This window comes from Struthio camelus, chromosome 1, assembly GCF_040807025.1.
Source record: "Struthio camelus isolate bStrCam1 chromosome 1, bStrCam1.hap1, whole genome shotgun sequence".
NCBI lineage: Eukaryota > Metazoa > Chordata > Aves > Struthioniformes > Struthionidae > Struthio > Struthio camelus.
In genome coordinates this window covers 61,225,848-61,243,155 of record NC_090942.1, presented here as the reverse complement: position 1 = coordinate 61,243,155, position 17,308 = coordinate 61,225,848, and the positions used below count along the sequence as shown (strand labels likewise).

The 17,308-nt window shown below is 42.6% G+C and overlaps 1 protein-coding gene across 4 annotated transcripts in view; it reads left to right on the top strand.

The window, feature by feature from the left end:
• The window catches only part of ABTB3 (ankyrin repeat and BTB domain containing 3), a 189,284-nt gene that overhangs the window by 140,925 nt on the left and 31,051 nt on the right, over positions 1–17,308 (top strand). For all 4 annotated transcript variants that reach the window (XM_068943908.1, XM_068943898.1, XM_068943880.1 and 1 more), the window contains 2 exons: positions 12,439–12,604; positions 16,128–16,217. In XM_068943908.1, the coding sequence (XP_068800009.1) occupies positions 12,439–12,604; positions 16,128–16,217 (256 nt within the window). The remainder of the gene's footprint in view (positions 1–12,438; positions 12,605–16,127; positions 16,218–17,308) is intronic.

Sequence of the window (17,308 nt, the reverse complement as noted above, 5' to 3'; positions counted from 1 at the left end):
AGATTTGGCAGAATCTCAAAGGGTTTGGAGTTCAGGTTCAGTGCAGATAAAAAACAAATGTTCAGTTTCTTATCTGAACCTAGAGCGTGGAGGTCTCCCAGCATATTCATGTGACACTTCCCAGCTCAATCACATACTCCAGCAGTGAGGTTCCTGATATGTGGATCTGTAAATCATCTCTGCCTTCCTCCTGTCTTATTTCCAGTCTTTCTCTTCTCTTCTTTTTTTTTTTCTTTTTTTTCTTTTTTTTTTCCTTTTTTAAATCAATTCTTTTATTTCTTGCAATGTTTTCATCTCTTAAAAGAGCAACTGCTCTTCCTCTGGCGGGAGAGCTGAAGGAAGCTGGCCTGCCTGCCCCCTCCTAATCTCTTTTAGTTTTATAGCAGCAGACATGCCAGAAAGTGACTTCCCTTTCCAGCGCCTTGCGAGATAGACAGGGATATAAACATTTAGCTTCCCCCAGGAGTGGCAGCTTTAAATAGGACAGTTGTCTCCACTTCTTGCAAGGAGGTGGGTTTCACGGACAAATCGACTGTTGGCTGTGCAACAGCTAGGTGAAGCTGCAGCTCACATGGGTCCAAAGTATTCTTGGTCAAGTGGGAGCACAGACTTAAATGAGGCCTCACCTTTACCAGGGGTATCGTGTGCCGCTTGAAGCGATTGGATATAGTCAGCAGAAAATTCAGTGCAAAGAAACTCTCGGCTGGCACAAGTCTGGTAAAGCGGGGTGCTAGACCTTTCATTAATGAAGGGCTCGGGGGATGGAGGCGATCTCTTGTCAAAGAAGGGCGCAGGTGGTAACAGCTCTGTTGGACCTGCTCATCTGCTGCAATAAGGTAATGTCTCTTCTCCGTTGGCCCTGGCCCTGGGTGACTGCAAACAGATGTCTGGTTTTGGCTGCTCCTCTTCATCACATCTGCAAAGGGAGTCCAAGCACATGTGCCTCTCTGCTTACTTAGCCTAAACGGAAGAAGTTCTTTGCATGTCTCTTCCATACCTCCTTTCTGGAGGAAGTTTGTTATGAAAAAACAGTGTGTTAGACACGTGCTGGGGGGAATTGCTAATGGATGACTACATTGAGTATGTGGGCTGCAGGCTGTAGGCTGAATGCAGAGAAACAGAGCAAGGGAGGAGCACCCTGTTTGGTTTAGCACAAAGGCTGCCATGCCTTCTGCCAGGGTCAGTGGCTTCATTTCTGGTGGTGGTATATCATGGCAATCCGGGAGGATCTCCAGATGGTAGAACAAACTGCCCCAAGAGAGCGGTAGTCATGCAGGTGACTGTTACATCATCACTTCTGCATTTGACTGGATAAAGTGCTGTTTTCTGGCCAGTCAGAGGTTTAAAAAGGGTATGTATGTCCTGGGGCTGGTGGGGTGGAAGGGGGAAAGATTATTTTGAGATGCAGAAGCAGCAAAAATCCAAAAAAAGTCCACTTTCAGGGAGTCTTGAAGACCTGAGGGCAGTTACCCTCTAGAAAGGACAATTCCTATGTGTCATCGGACATGTTTTTTTGTACCTCCAGGATCACTTCAAATTTCCTGTATTCAACTTTGTCTCGATTCTGGCCTCTCTGGGGAAAGCTGCTTTTCCCAGATCTTTGTGGCTGGTGGGAGATTTCAGTTCATCACGGTGTTGTTCTCCGTAGGAGGTGGTAGGAAGGTACTCCACAGATAGCTGTCTGCAAAATTTGGGTCTAGCAATGAGCCTCCTCCCCACGGACAACAGCTCCCCGATTTCTTGAAGTAAATCAAGTGGGCAGTCTCTTTCCTCTTGATAGTTCCAGTGAAAGGGGGAAAAGGTATTTCAGGAAATCCCTGCCTGCCCTATTTGAGTTTGGAGGACTAACTGGTGAACCCTGAATGTCCCCAGCTTGGCTGGGGAAGAAACACCCCGCGGGGTTACTGAGGGAACCTTTGTCACATCCAAGGGACTCTTCCTGGCATCTGAATGAAGAGAAGTGCAGCATGTGGCCCCAGAGCATCGAGATCCTTTGGAAATGTTCCCCGTAAGGCTAGACATTTGCCTGCAGCTGCAGTGGTGGGTGGCTCTCCTCTAATGCTCCTTCGTACCTGTCCCTTACCCAGTTAATTTGAAGGCTGAGAAGCTCCAGGCTGAGGTTTGGAAGAGACACAGGTTAATAGCCTTGATGAATGATTTCTTCTTATCTGTGGATGAAAAAGCTGTTGTCTTTTCTTGTACATTAGCAAAGTGAGATTGCTCCCTGCGGCATTCATTACCATCCATCACAGGCCATAACCGCAGCTGTTTCAGTGGAGGCAGGTGTCGGCAGGAGGAATCCAGGAAAATTCTTGAGAGAGGTCTGATGTCCTTTTTTGGCAGTTGTAACCAAAGAGTGTGCTGATGGGAAATGGCATTTTTGCCATCAGACTCCTTGTAGGTGGAATTCCACGGGGGTGCCCTGTTTCATATTTATGTGCAGCCTGCGGGAGACCTCTTGGGCTCTGGTATCAACAGGGTGCTGGTAAGAGACATCTCAATCTCTTGTTTGCAGTCCCTGGTATTCAGGGGACTATCCACACTCAAGGGGAATTGCGCAGCAGCGCACACACTCTCTCAGCTGGTGTAGTAAGAGCTCCCCCTTATGTTTAGTCAAATTTACTTGCGGGTGATAGCATCGCTGTCGGTCATCCCAACCTCTGGCTGAGCACAGCGTACGTGTGACGCAAAGCTGGCAAAACACAGGCTACACTAAGACAAGAATTGTGCCTGTGCACAGATGGAAAGTTTCAAAGAGTTGGCCAGCACGGCCGGGCTTCCAGCTGACGGGGAGGATGTGCTCTCGCAAATCAGCGAGGTAGGGCCTGGGCATGCCAGCAAGCACTATTGAATTTCTGTGGCTTAGCAAGTTACCACTCGCGTGCTGAGGGGTGATGACTGATGTGTGAAGCCACCCCGTTTGCAAAGGGCGGCACAGAAGCTTGAAGCATCCCAAGAGATCTCCTCACGTTGTGGGCCTGACACGTTCCTCTTTATGCTTTGGGTGGGCTGAGAGCGTGCCCAGGGTTTGCTGCCGCCTTTCAGCTGATGGATGGTGCGTGCTTAAGCCGTGATAACTTGATCCCCTTTAATTGCTCGCTCATACACATAGCCAGCAGTTCTGAGTCATATCTGGTTTCCCAGAGGATGCTGGGCTCTCACATAGTGAACACAGTAAATAATATCTTTTGCCCTCTGACTAGCTGTGAGTCTGGGTCCCTCCTCTGCTCGGGACTACCAACAAAGATGTTTTTCTCCTCTCTTCATGGAGTACAGCAGTGAAACTGGTAAACGCAAGTCCTGGCCTTCAGAAGGCACTCGTGAGTAATGGGCATCAGCACCACCAGGTACCATTGTCCAAGAACTTAAATGAATGTTTTGCTTCTGTTTTCGGGAAGAAAATCCTGGGGGGAAAGGAAAAATAAATTATAGCCACAAGGTTATGAAAACGGAAAAACATAACCAAAAGGAGAGCAAATTTATGCAGCTTAATGCACTCAAATTGGGGTGACAAGATAACCCCTGTCTCAGAGACGAGAAAGAACTGGCTCATGAAATCAGAGGGTCAGAAGGAAATATTTTTACCAAAGCCCAGAGTAGCACCGTTACTCTAAAGATTAATAAAGACTGCCCATATCTGAAAAGGACCGAAAATGATCCAGGGAAAATTCCAGCCTGTTAGTATAGCATCAATAATACGCAAGGCCTTAGAATGGTTTTTGTAGCAAAGACTAATTAAAGGCTTGTTGGTGAGGTAAAAATGGGAGAAAATGTGACATAGACTTTCTAAAGATAGATCTTGCCAGACTAATCTAATAGCTTTTTGATAAGATAACTGATTTTCTACCCCAAGGAAATTCAGTAAATTTCATCTATTTGGACTTCCGCGTGCTATTTGATACAGTCCATGCAGGGAGCTATTAGTTAAGATGGAGAAGATAGGGATTAGTAGAAATATTGGAAAGTGAGTTAGGAGCTTGCCCAAAGAGAGATGACAAGGGCTCTGTTGGCTGGAAGGAGGTGACGAGCAGAGTTCTTCAACTCTCCATCTTAGAACTGATGTTTTTTAATTTTCAGAAAAGGCTTTGGCACAAATACCAACATTGTGCTCATGAAATTAAAATCTGCTGATGCCACAAAGTTGAGAGGCATTGTCCAAACAGAACAAGTTTGGGAAATCATCCAGGAAAAACTGGATGACCTTGAGGGCTGGAACAATAGAAATGGAATGAAATTCATTTGTCCGCAGTGTAAGGGCAAGCACATGGGGGTTAATTACAAAAATATATACGGTAGTATGTATGTAATATGTACTATAATATATACTATATGAGGAACTGATTATTGAAAAGGAGCGAAGTGGTAAAGACTGGAGTGCAATATTTCATCACAGAGTAGTTGTGAACCACCTAACTGGCTTTTTCCTTAGCCATGAAAAAGCAAATTTGAGGAGGCATCAGGAGAGGTATTTCTAGTCAAAGCAGGAAAATATCGGTGCCTCTGTATGCAGAAGGAGGTGATGTGGAAGAGCAAATACCATCGAGGTGAAGAAAATATTCACATTGGACCACATACAGAGAAAAGGACTGGGATAATGTGAGGACTGACAAGATTTTTTTTTTTTTTTAAACGGAGGACGACTAGGAGAACAGGCCTCATTTAGCTGAGCAAAAGTGAATGCGAAGGGACCACATGGCTGTTCTCTATATAAATATATCAGGAGTAAACACCAAGGAGGGAAAGATAGACTTTATTTAAGGGGCAGCATGGACACAAAAATATGGGGATATTAGCTGGTCATGAGTAAGTTTAAGCCAAAAATATAGTTGGGTCCAAGCTTTGCGGTAGCAAGGGACCAGGTTTATTAGCTCTCCAATCCCATATGCTCCAGCAGTGGCTGCCCCATCACAGCCTTACCCAGAGCTCTGAGTTGCATTTACAGCTCTGATCTAGAAAGCTCTCTGGGCAAGGTCAGTGTCTAAATGCCTTTGAAAATCTGTCTTTGGTTGAAAATCTGATCCAATTTCAAAGTAAGCCTTAGCTCAGGGATACTGAGGCCGCTTTGCTATCTGCGACCATCCCTCTTAATGAAGGCTCGCTAGGAAAATAGGATTATCAGCCTCAAGACTGAAGTTTATTTAACATGAGAACACCCTTGGTTCACTGCAGAGGGTGTTCTTAAGATTGTGGAAAGGGAAGGCTACAGCAGCATAAAGGCAAGATGTTCTGTTACTTCAGAGTAGGCTACACCATTTGCCATGTCATCTTAATGCTATACCACAAATACACAGTTCTCACTTGAAAGCAAAAGAGGAAGAGTTGCATGTAATATTTTATTTATGGAAATCTTGTGCTTATGCGACAACACAAAAATATAAATAGACTAATAAATCGAGATTTGAAGACAGAAAAATATTGCTGCTGCTCTTCACTCTCTCTTAAAATGCGCTGGGAAAGGGGCTGAAGTTGTGGGGAGAGAGAGAGTCGAAAATTGCTAAGAAATTCTTCTGTTTAATTAGATCCAGCCGCTGTTAAGTAGGGACAGTTGCTGTGCGCCTAGCTCCTTGAATGTCCTTGCTCTTCCTGCAAATATGCACTAATCCTTTAACACCAGCCGTGGCTATTGCAGTAATTAGACACAAAAATGCCAAAGCGGCGAGTGGTTGCAAACAAGCTACTTGACAAAATGCAACAGTCCCTCGGGGCAGACGATACCAGAGGATGAAGGAGATTTTAATACTTAAAAGGTAGTGCACATGTTTCCTGAGGTGAATCTCAACCTGTTATGGCAACCTGCTGTGTGAAGACAACAGTAATAAAAAATTATTGGAGAGGAGGACCTTCTCCTTATGTTCTACTTCAGTCTTAGGGCCAGAGCACGCTTGTATTTTTACAAGCTTTAGGATACAGCCCTTCTGGTTTTTTTCCGTTGAGAGCAAGTTCATCAGTGTTTCATATGCTCCATCTCTATATATGTTCCTGAGTACAATAATCAGGATACAGATAACATACTGTCTTCTGCTGATTAGTGAAGACTTGTGCTATCTATTTATATGAGATGAGTCTGTATGCAAATTTTCCTCTCAAATGTTGGCCTCTTTTGAAAATCTGAAGTCAGATTCAATTTTGAAAGTGGTTCCGGGCCTATACACATGGACTGGAATATTAAAATCGTTTTGAAATATAGAGTTAAATTAAAAACATCACGTTTTTAATGTATTTTCCAGTGTCTGTAACCAATTTATTCTCAGTGTCTCTTTGACAAGAATAAGAGGCCGTTAATAAATATCCAGAGTATTTTTATTTTCTTGTCCAATTTGGCTCCTCATTAAAGTGAACAGAGGTATTTTTATGTCTACGTTCAAGAAACGATCCTCTTCATTACTTTGATCAATGTTGGAGCTTAAGCTTCTCTTTCTCCAAAACTGAAAATGCAAATAATTGTCACTATGTAGTATTTATATTGCAGTCATATTAGTATCAGCATCGTATTCCCTTTTAAAGCACCACACTGGAAAGAGTTCCAACAAATTTAAATCAAATGGTCTACTACCCCGATACTCCTGTTTGTTTCTGTGGTCTCACTGAAGAGTCCCAGGCAAAGAACGAGACAGACTCTTATTCTATGGGCGCTGCACACCCAGATCAAAACGGCGATCCCTGACCTCAGGAACTTAAACACTGCAAATGAACATATTTTCCTGGCTGAAATATGGCTCCTTCCAGAGTTCCAGCCAGCTGAACTATAATTTCTGACCTGAGACCTCATTCATATTTAGGACAGAGATATAGTGAATAAATTCTACAGAGCTAAAAAGATCGCCTTAATTAATAGATTATCATTCTTTTAATTGAAAGGGCTGATGATCAGGTCCCAGGTGGGCAAGTTAGTTTTTGGTGCTTGGATACCATGAGGAGGATCTGTTCATTTCAGCAAAGAGAACTGTTTGTCCTTCTGCTCGTAAAGGTCTGCGTTCTGTTTCTTTTAAATTAACTATTATGGTGCCACCTATACTGGCATGTATAGCTTAGAACATGATTAGAATATTCTCTCTCTCTCTCTCTCTCTTCTTTAACATTTAGAGAGCATTGCATTTCTTAAATTGTCCACTACTGACTATAGCAATAATCCCCTCCAAAAGAACAAATAATTAAAAACCTATGTAATAAGAGAACTGCTGTGTCTACCAGTTAAAATGGAAACGCTTTGCCTTTGAATCATCCATTTTCCCAAATGCATTCAGTCCGTGAGTAACTTCTTAAAGAGATGCACAAACCCTGTCCTACCCAGGTCCAAGTGAAAATGAAAAAAACTTGCATTTAAACTGCTTCTGTAGAAGTGCTGCATTATGTTTTCATAAGGTGAGTTTGGGAAAAGATAAAAATAATTTGCTGTGCTATTAGGACCCATTATAAATGAAGAAGATTATCTTTGACTCCTTTCAGAGGTTTGAGTATTTCAGAGCATGATAGAATGCCATGGTCACCATAACGAATATGACAGTGACCATTTGCAAATAATTAATGTTGCCATGGCATTTCCCATATAAAGCCACAGTAATGTTAATTCTGTGCAGTGGCAACACTATAATGATTTTGAAAATAACTGCTGTAGAAGCAATATCTGTGCAGAATTATAAGAAGGTTTGGAGAAAATCGTGCTGCATTGTAAATTAAAAAATGTGGTCACAGGTTTTTGCTACAAAAATAAAATTGAGAATGTTTCACCTGTTCCTGAGTTTCCTTTTACCTATAAAGGTAATTGTTAGCTTGATTCAAGGTGGCGTAGGGCCAGTTAGTGAGTGTATAGGCTGTGAGACTGAACCCCTGAATTAGAGGGGTGGATTTGCTGTTGAACACGAGGCCTATGATTAGCACATGTTAATTCAAGCATAATAATGTCTCTAAATTATGGGGATCTGAGCATGTGGGCAGTGGTGGTGTTGGTCCCATGGAGCCTGGGCAGTCCATAGGTTGCTAAATTCGGAAACCTGTGGAACGCAAACCATGGTAGTACGTATGTGGAGACTTGAACTTATGGGAAAGTGGATCCCCCTCAAAAGGTGCTATCAGTGCCTTTATTATTATAGCACCTCTTCAGTGTGCCCTCTAGGGACCTCAGAGTTTATCTGGCCCAGCTAGCATCCGGAGTGGCAATGTCCTGCCATCCTTGAGATTGTCTCCAGGGAGGAGCAGACGAGAGAGTGCGGGCCACTGAAGACTCTCTCCTATCAGCCTCCCCTGCCCCCCAGGTCAGTAGTGCTGGAGTAGAAGCATCCCTTGGATCACCCCTTTTTTGGTTTGATTTGGATTTGCTTAAATTAATGATGATCTAAGACATCCACCCACCCCCAGGCACAAAGAAGGATTTCATTAAGCTGAATATCTGTGGAATTTACTTCTAAATAGCAGTCGTTCCTGGGGGTTACTGTGTTCATGGGGCTCTGCTGGTTTTCACAGCACTGTTGAGTGCATGGGGAAGGGAAGGGAAGGGAAGGGAAGGGAAGGGAAGGGAAGGGAAGGGAAGGGAAGGGAAGGGATAGAAGGCAGAGGAAAGATAAGTGATTGAGGTGGGTGCTTTCATGAAGAATCACCTTTTTTATGGGATGTGGACGAAGGGGGCAGGATGGACTATTTGAGAGTTGGCAGTCAGCAGGATCTGGCAACAAACTGGCATGGCCTTGGAGGGCATGTCCCACTCTCGAGCCCGTGTCAGAATCCTATGCAATTGGAAAGATCACAAATACTCTTTGGCAAAAGGACTGTGAACTGACTGTGCAGTTGGGGAGGTTTCCAGTTCTGTTTGCATTGCTCTTTTCAGCAGCACTTACGCTGACTTCCCTTTCTTTGCATGCACAGTTTCACAATTCTAAAAAGTGATCCTGTATATTTAGCTCACTTAACTGTTCCCTCTCAACCTTATTTTTCAAGCTTCTTCCCATTCTTTTCCTACCTCTTTATAACTCATTGGTATCTTTGTTGCAGTACAAAGTTAAAAAATCTGAATGCAGCAGCCCTGGGTGCCTACTCCATTCCTCCATTTATCAGGCACCCTTTTACGTTTATGATTCTATATTGTACCCATTGCCATGATAGTGCAGCAGCCACTTACACAGTGTAAAATGGAGCGGAGCCATTGGGTAAGTTCATATTAACTAGAATGATCCTGTTGGAATCAGCTTTATACAGTTACTGGTATGAAAGAGGATTTAGGAGTAAATGCATTGCTGTGTTGGCTTGGGGTTGTTTTTTTGATGGCTTAGGAGTTTTCTGATTTATGATTTTCATTCTGAGCTATGCCTATTCCTTCTGTCTGCTGTACCATTTTCCCAGTTGGTTTTCTCCAGTGTTGCAAGTGATGCCATGTTCTCCCATTCTGTACTTGTACTTCCTGATCGTTTTTGATCTGTCTCTTCACTCCTTTATACCTGTACATGTTAAGTCTCCTTTTCTTAACTGATGCATTTCTCTGGCTTCTCCAGGTATTGCTACATTTTCTTTTCTGCAGCATTTTCCATTCCTTTTCTTCACATCATGCTCTTATTTTAATGAACTCCTCAGTTTAATCGTTATCCATTTCATAAAATAGGATAATAGTAGCACCAGCAGTGATCTATGTTGAATTTTACCATGTGGTTTCTTTTGTTACGTCCCGTAAATCAGGGATGTAACTCATTAATCATGGGTCCTTTTGGGGGTATAACAAGGTACTGGACAGCTGGTAATGGCACTGAGTTTTGGTCTCTTGCTTTGTGATAGATCACATTTCCTCTGTGTCCCTTCAGGAACACCCTGAAGAGCTGTGTCATGGGGAGTACAAGCACCCCAGAGAGGTCAGCAGTTTTTGCTGACCTACCAGCACCAGTCAGTGCCCAGCAGCCTTGCAGCTGGGGCACACACTCCTTTGAACCTGTATCGCTGTCGTAGCGTTTGGGCAGATATAGCTACTAGGAGCCCTAGCCTTGGACCAAGACCCTTGTCCCCCAGGTGACTGAGGAGTGCTAATTGGCTGATACCCAATATCAACAGCAATTATGATGCTCCTTCCTTGGCTATAAGCAGGTGGACTGAGTGGCTTTCAGGGGACCAGAGCTAGCTCAGGGAGGAGTTACTCATGGAGGAGTAAGTAATTCCTAACCCGTGCCAGAGCAGACATCTGGGCAGCCCACACAAGATAGGAAAGATAGGTCCTTGTTCGTCCTCCCTCCCTTGTGTGGGTGTGCAAACCAAGTCAAAATCTTGCTTTCTGTAAAGGGAAGATCATCGGCAAGCGTTTTGCATGCACCAAGCCCGGCTGACGTCAGTGAAGCTCTGTCTGTTTCTGCCAGCAGTGAGTTCGACCCATTTTATTCACTGAATGTAGAATGTATGTTATATACCTCAGTACAAATGATGAAGCAGTGGCTTAACACAAGCAATGATTCATAGTGGCAGACACCTCTGCAGCCCTCAGAGAATTTCTTGATCTTTCCATAGCTGCACTTCTCCAAGCATCTACCTCATGTTCAGTCCAGAGTGATCTGGAAATGGCCAGCTGGAGCCGAGAAGTCCATGCTTTCTCCGTGTGCACTGAAAACCCCAAGCTCTTTCCTTCTGAGCATGCTTTATCTTTTCTTTATCTTTGCTGTACATTGCAAGAGTGCACAGGTGACCTCTAGCATCTCATGCTGTGGTGCAACAAGTAGCAAATACCGCTGTAGCGTGTGAACTTGTAAAAAGAGCAATTGCTCCCATGGATCTCTGTGTCATTGAGCTGAGCCCTACATGTCTCTGATGTTTTTTTCTTTTTTCTTAAACTTGCTCAGAAAGTATTGCACAAAAAGCAACCTTATGATGGATCTGTTTTTTCATCTCTGTTGTGGAACATACTATTCCAAAGGAATTTATTATTATTATTATTATTATTATTATTGCTGTTATGGTGTGTTTATTGCGATTGAGTGTTGTGCATTAATCTCGCAGCATACTGTTGTAATGAAGCGTCATCCTCATAGCCCGGAGTAATGGTACTCCAAGCTTTATTTGCATTCATCTGACATCAACTGTTCAGCAGTCAAAACTAAAATTGAGCATGTAGAATGAGCCTTACCGAAATGTCTGTTGTCTTCTAATCTGGTCGTGGCCCAGATAGGCAAGCTTGAGCTCAGATACAGGTCTGAGTACGAAGTCCTGCTGCAGCTTTGATGAAATTAGTTATCGTTTCCTGTGCCGCTTTCCTTCCTATGTTGAAAGGGGAGGAACAGAAGCTACAACTACATATCACTGCTTCTATGTAAACGGTGTATTCATTGCATATCATTGTTAAATATTAAGCAGTGTTCTATATTTTATACAGCTCTGATAGAGCACTTTGAAGGAGAAAATGAAATGATAATGACAAGCTATTTGTGGCCTTTTTTTTTTGTTTCCTGCAATTTTTTACATATTTAATAGAATACAAATATTCAATGAGTATTTGCCTTTTTCCTTTCTGATTTTATTATTGTTGTTGTTGTTTTTCATTCATAAGTTGCCCCTTGTTTTCTGACCTAGTGTTTTTGGAGAATGAAAGCGGTATTTTTCCACACAGTTCAAGTTTGCACCGAAAAGCACTGTGGATTTGGACTCCACCCTCTGCCCCAGACACTCTTCAGCATGAAAGAAAAACAAAGCTATCTCTTAATGAGATGAAACTGAGTTGGATAAACATCAGATTTGAAGTGCCTGCTCTCTCTGGAGCTGTAGCTTCACATCTTCGCTAAATAACTCCTAGGCCTTCTTCCATTTGAAGTGGATATTTTGAGCAGTTTGAGGATCTTTTGAACTAGACCTTAACAAATGGCCTCCCGTTGGTTGTGCACAGCCAATAAGGATTTGTGGTGCTTTGCCACAATTACCTGGCAAGAGTGCCTTCTCCTCCCTGACCGTATGGTGGCCTGTCTGTCTGTGGGATTTGCACTTCCTTCTCCAAAAAGGCTTCCCTGTTGCTGGGGCTGTTTGGTAAGATCCTTGAAGCCTTTTGGAATTACACCACGTCCCCTTCTTTTTATTGTCAGTGATTGTGTGTCCGTTGGATGCTAGATCCAGAGCTTACTGAAGGCAGTGAAACTTTTCAGATGGGGGAGACTGGATCACCTCTCATGTGGAGAGGGAATTTGCGGTGAGAGTGCTCTGTGGGTTGCGCCAGCACAGAAACAACATCAAGTGAAAGCTGTGGCCTTTTCCCCCATTTTTAATAAAATGTATAACATGTCCCATAAACGATAGATCAAGGACGATCTCCATTAACTTGCATTAGCATTTCACATTCAGCGTTTCCCTTGAGCATACAGGTCAAAGGAGAATGACTGTGTGTACGACCTACATCCTTCAGAGACAGGACAAAGTATTATTTTGCTAAGGACAGTGAGGTCTGTCCTCTGACTGTCCTCTGAGGGAGTTTATTTCTCACGTTCACAGAATCGACGACTGTTTTTGTGCATCTCGGAAACTGGATGCAGTTGCCACTGAAGCGAAGTTCAAGCAGGACCTGGGTTTCCGAATGCTGAACTGTGGCCGAACAGATCTAGTTAAACAGGCCATATCCTTGCTGGGGCCGGATGGAATTAACAGCATGAGTGAACAGGTAACAGAAGGGAAATGTAAAGAAGTTACTATAAAACACGAGAGTTTTGTCTGCTTATTACAGAACATGAGCTCCAACTTAGGAAGGTCCTTAATGCTTTCCCTGCAACCCTTTGCATTGCATTAAAGCACCATTAGGTGAACATTCAAGTTAAGCTTGGTCATTTTGAGTCACATTGATTATCTTATACTGAGGTAACTCAGCAAGAGAACATATAAGTCCCCTTTCTTAAAATTCAACTGATTCAGGTGAAACCAGAAGATAATCATAAGAGAACTTAGTGGTGATTTGAATACTTAAAACTGTTTTAATGTCATGAACAGTGCGGGGGGCCAGGTCTTTGTGAGGTGAACGCCTTTCCACAGAAAACTGCCCCGAGCGTTGCAAAGCATTTCATGTATAGCACCCAACCCCTGGCTTGTAAAGGCTACCTCACTTTCACCGTGTCATTAAATTGGGCCCAGTTTGAGCTGGTCACCTAGATGTGACAGTGTCTCTACAGCATTACCATTCTATTAGTCTTTGTGGCCAACACTCGCCAATTTAGGAGCCTAAATTTCTCTTGAATAAAAGGAACTAGTAAGCTATATCCCTTTATGAGTCTGTACCCTAGTCTTTGGGTAAGTTCTTAACAAATACTAGCATCTCAATGAGGCTACTGGTTTTATCTGGCATAAACCTGCCTCCGTGATTGCCTACCAGCAGAAATGTGCTGGACTGTGGTGTTCATAAGGTTGTTCCCTATTCCCAGGAGGAAATGACGGCAACAGATGTTACTATTTCCTTTTGAAATGGAGTTGCCTGAATTTTCTGAGAGAGACTCATTTCGATGAGACCTTCAAGGCCAAGAGCCTGCCTTTTCTGCACAAATATGAAAGATCCTGGTGCCCTTGATGAAAGTGTCACTGCATGGTCCCAGAGCTTTGGCATCCTATTCGTCAGGAGACAGCCGACTGCCACCCCTGTAGTAGTTGCCTGTGATGGGAGCTGCATTTTAAATGGGATTCAGGTCCTCTGAGATGAAAGCTGCTCTAGGAATATGAGTTATGTTGCTGTTCAGTAGTTTCAATTTGAGACAATATTGTAGATTTAGTTTGAGAAATGCTTTAGAAGAGGGAAATACTCTCAGAATAAATTTTATATCGGAGAGTTCATTCCAAGGTTTATACATTATACTTCTTTAAATCATTATTATTTTAAGTTAGTCTAAACCTGGAAGCTTTTCACAGCACATTTCCTCTGTCCTCCTGGCTGAAAGCTGGGAGCACTCTGGCTTGATTCATCAAAGTACTTAATCATATGCTCAGCTCTGAATACGTAGTTACATCCCATCTGAGTGAAAGTTAAGCCTGTGCTTAAATGCTTCACTGGATCAGACATCCCACATCTTGCAGGACAGAGCCCTAAGTGATATAAGGCTGAAAGAAAAAGCCATTTTGTATTTTGCCAAAACCCAAATGCCTGTTGTGTTGATTGCACATGTTGTTGCCCTGTTCCTGTTTATGTGTTGAGCAGTAATGATGGGCTCGTTAAAAATCCATTCCTCCCACATGAGAAGGGAGAGGGGTTGAGTGATGATGCAGAGTGAGCCTGAGCTGCAGAGCAAGCCTCAGGGATGGGCAGCTGCAAAAGCAGCAGTGACAGCTGTGGTAGGGAAGGGGAGGTTAGAAACTTTGTTAACTGTTTTCAACCCTGATAGTGCAAAATGACATTCTGGGCCCCCATTTTAGTCAGTGATAAATCCCTCATCAGCTTCAACAGAGCCAAAATATTATGTACAGTACTTAGGCAGACTCTTTGCTTAAACAGGGCCCCTGAAATTACTGTGGGGAATTTGTTGCTGTGGCCACCCATGTGCTTGCTGTCACTTGCAGGCTGGAGTTCAAGCATGGGGCTTTTAAATTTTTTTCTTCAAATTCAGTTAGACCCTTTGTATTAAACTCTTAGTTTAATTATTAAATGACTTAATTTAAATGAATTGCAATAGTAGTTTAAGTAATGTATTTAGTTTTAAGCTGTAACCCAACCACCACATTTCAAGGTGCAAGCACAATTTTTTGTCATTCTTGTGGTCCTGTTTGTTCTGGTCCTGTTTATTGACTACCAAAGGAAATGTGCCACTGACTGCAGCAGAAGTAGTTTCAAATTCTCTTTGCCAATAACTTCACGTCACCCAAGAACCCTCCTTGCCTGAGGTGAAGTTTCTTCTTGTTAATAATGGTATCAGGCCCCAAATTCCTGCTCCTTTTTTCTGTATCTCCAAAAATACACTATGGATTTGATCCTGTGAAATGTTCAATGTGTTTCAAGGGGGCTTGAGAAATCTTAGTATCTTATAGAGTTAAACTTTAACTTACATTTTCTCTGCAAGGGCAGCTCTCCCATACCTAAGAGCCCACTATGCTTAGCCTTGCATGGAAACATGAAAAAATGGGAAGTTCAGCAAAAGCAGTGGAGCTGGGTTCTTGCTAGGAAGAACAGAGTCGTGGCTTTGCTTCTAGCTATGCTGAGCATCTCTGTTTCTGTAAATAATTTCACTTCACAGCAACACGCAGGTTAAGCAGCAAGCGTGCTATCATCTGACAGCAAATTTACCAGGGGACCTCAAGATAGGTTATAAACATGCGTGAGATGTAGCTGTGTGCTGCAGAACAACTGGCGCCTGTTGATCAGCACCCCCCGCTATATTTAATAAGCAGATTTTTCTGTTATAATTTATTGTAGTTTTAATGATATCTTCGTGGTTTCATCTAGACTCATTACCACTGCCAAAGTAATGTTTATCTTGAGGGAAATGGTGATCAGCTGCACCCAATTTTTCGGATTAATACAAATTGCATTGTGGTGGTTCTGTAGCAAAGGGTCAGTTAATCTAGTTTTCCTCCGAACCGGGCAGTGTTTTCCTAGAGCCAGCAACTTGCAACAATACTATCTAGCATCTTCTTTAAAATTAAGTCATTGTTTGCTGTGGAGCGCTCTACAAAGTTTTTATATTTCCAGCCCTGCATGAGAAAGCTGTGCCCAGATCTACCTGCCTTAAGAGAAATGGTGGATGTTTTTAAAGGCTCTGTCAGGAATTAGAAATTAAAAAGTAGATTTGATGAAACAGTGATCATAGAAAACTGAATAGAGTTACTGCCTTTTTTTTTAATATCGGTGGAAACAGAGTTGCCTGATTTGATATAAACGTTTCTCTGCTGAGGCCCTAAAGACAAAGATGCTTAGTTTAGTGCATGCAGATGAAGATGAGACTGACAAGCCTCGTTTCACTCACTGCGCTGAGGACAACACAAAAATGAAACAACCAACCAAGGGGCAGCAAATAATTGAGATTCTACTAAACTGTTGGCTTTTGCTAGTCTGAGGGGCTTGTCTGTAACAGAGGTAGTGGATTTTGTTAAATATAAACTGTTAGTTGTGATGATATGTACTTAAATAATTGTTTAAAAAATCAAACAAACAAAAGTGTTCTATGGTAAATGTGTCGATTCCTTTGTTTTTTTAACTCCAAAAAAACGATTAGGGCATGACTCCACTGATGTATGCTTGTGTCAGGGGTGATGAGGCTATGGTGCAGATGCTGCTAGATGCTGGAGCAGATCTGAATGCTGAGGTGAGGACTTTTTGTTATGATTGTATCTTTGTTCTGTTATTTGTTTGCATCTTAAACCACCCACAGAAACCGTAGGAGAGGGCAAAATGTTCAAGAATTAAAAACAGAAAAAAGTTGTCTTATCCTGGACAGCAACACTTGAATATTGAAATCAAACTACATTAGGTTAACACTGGGATCCACTGCACAGAAAGGGTCAAGTCATCGGTGACTTATCCCCACAGGTAATATTGTTGATTTATTTGTGATTGCACACTTCAAGTGAATATAGACATGAATACCAGCACAGTTCTAATGAGGTTGGTAGGACTGCCTGAATCTCAGCTGAGTTAAAATGAAGAGGGTAAAAGAAATACCCTTCTGACTGATGACCTGCCAAAGCGTGAACATTTCCATGCATTGGGATGTTACTTCTAAGCATCCACAACAGACGAGTGCAATATAAGATCCACTGTTGTGTTTTATGAAATGCGTTGGGTTAAAAACGGTTGGATGAGGAGCTTGAAGCTTCCAGAATATAAGCATCTCTCTGATGAACGCACATCACAAACTTGCACAATCTGTCCTCCAAACAGATTGTGATACCACTCTGAGCAATGCAGGTATGTACATTTTAAAGAGCCGTTTGAAAGTCCACAAAAGAACTATTTGTTAATGGTTCCAGTTTCAATTTGTTGAGGTCATGAGTAAATTAAGCTGTCTGCTTCACTTATCTGTGTTCCATCTGTTCTGTTTGGATTTGAGAGAGCTGATAAATTGTAGTCACTGCTTTCAACAGGACATTTTGCACTTTTAAAAAATTTAATTTAAAAGTAGACATGGATGTCACCTGTAAGAGACTGATAGTCATTACTATCTGATTGCTGTTTGGTGGCTTATGTGAAGTCACTTGATAATTTCAGTTCAGTTCCTTGTGGAATCCACTCTTGCCTCTCCCCTCCCAAAGTAAACCACCCTCAGAGCTGGCAGTAATTGGATGCTTGAACCCTTATTAGCAGTCTCTATAGACAGACCAAAGATCGGACAGGCATGGAGACTGATCTTTCCTTTAATCCTGCTTGTTGCTCACCGAGTTGAGGTGGCATTCATTT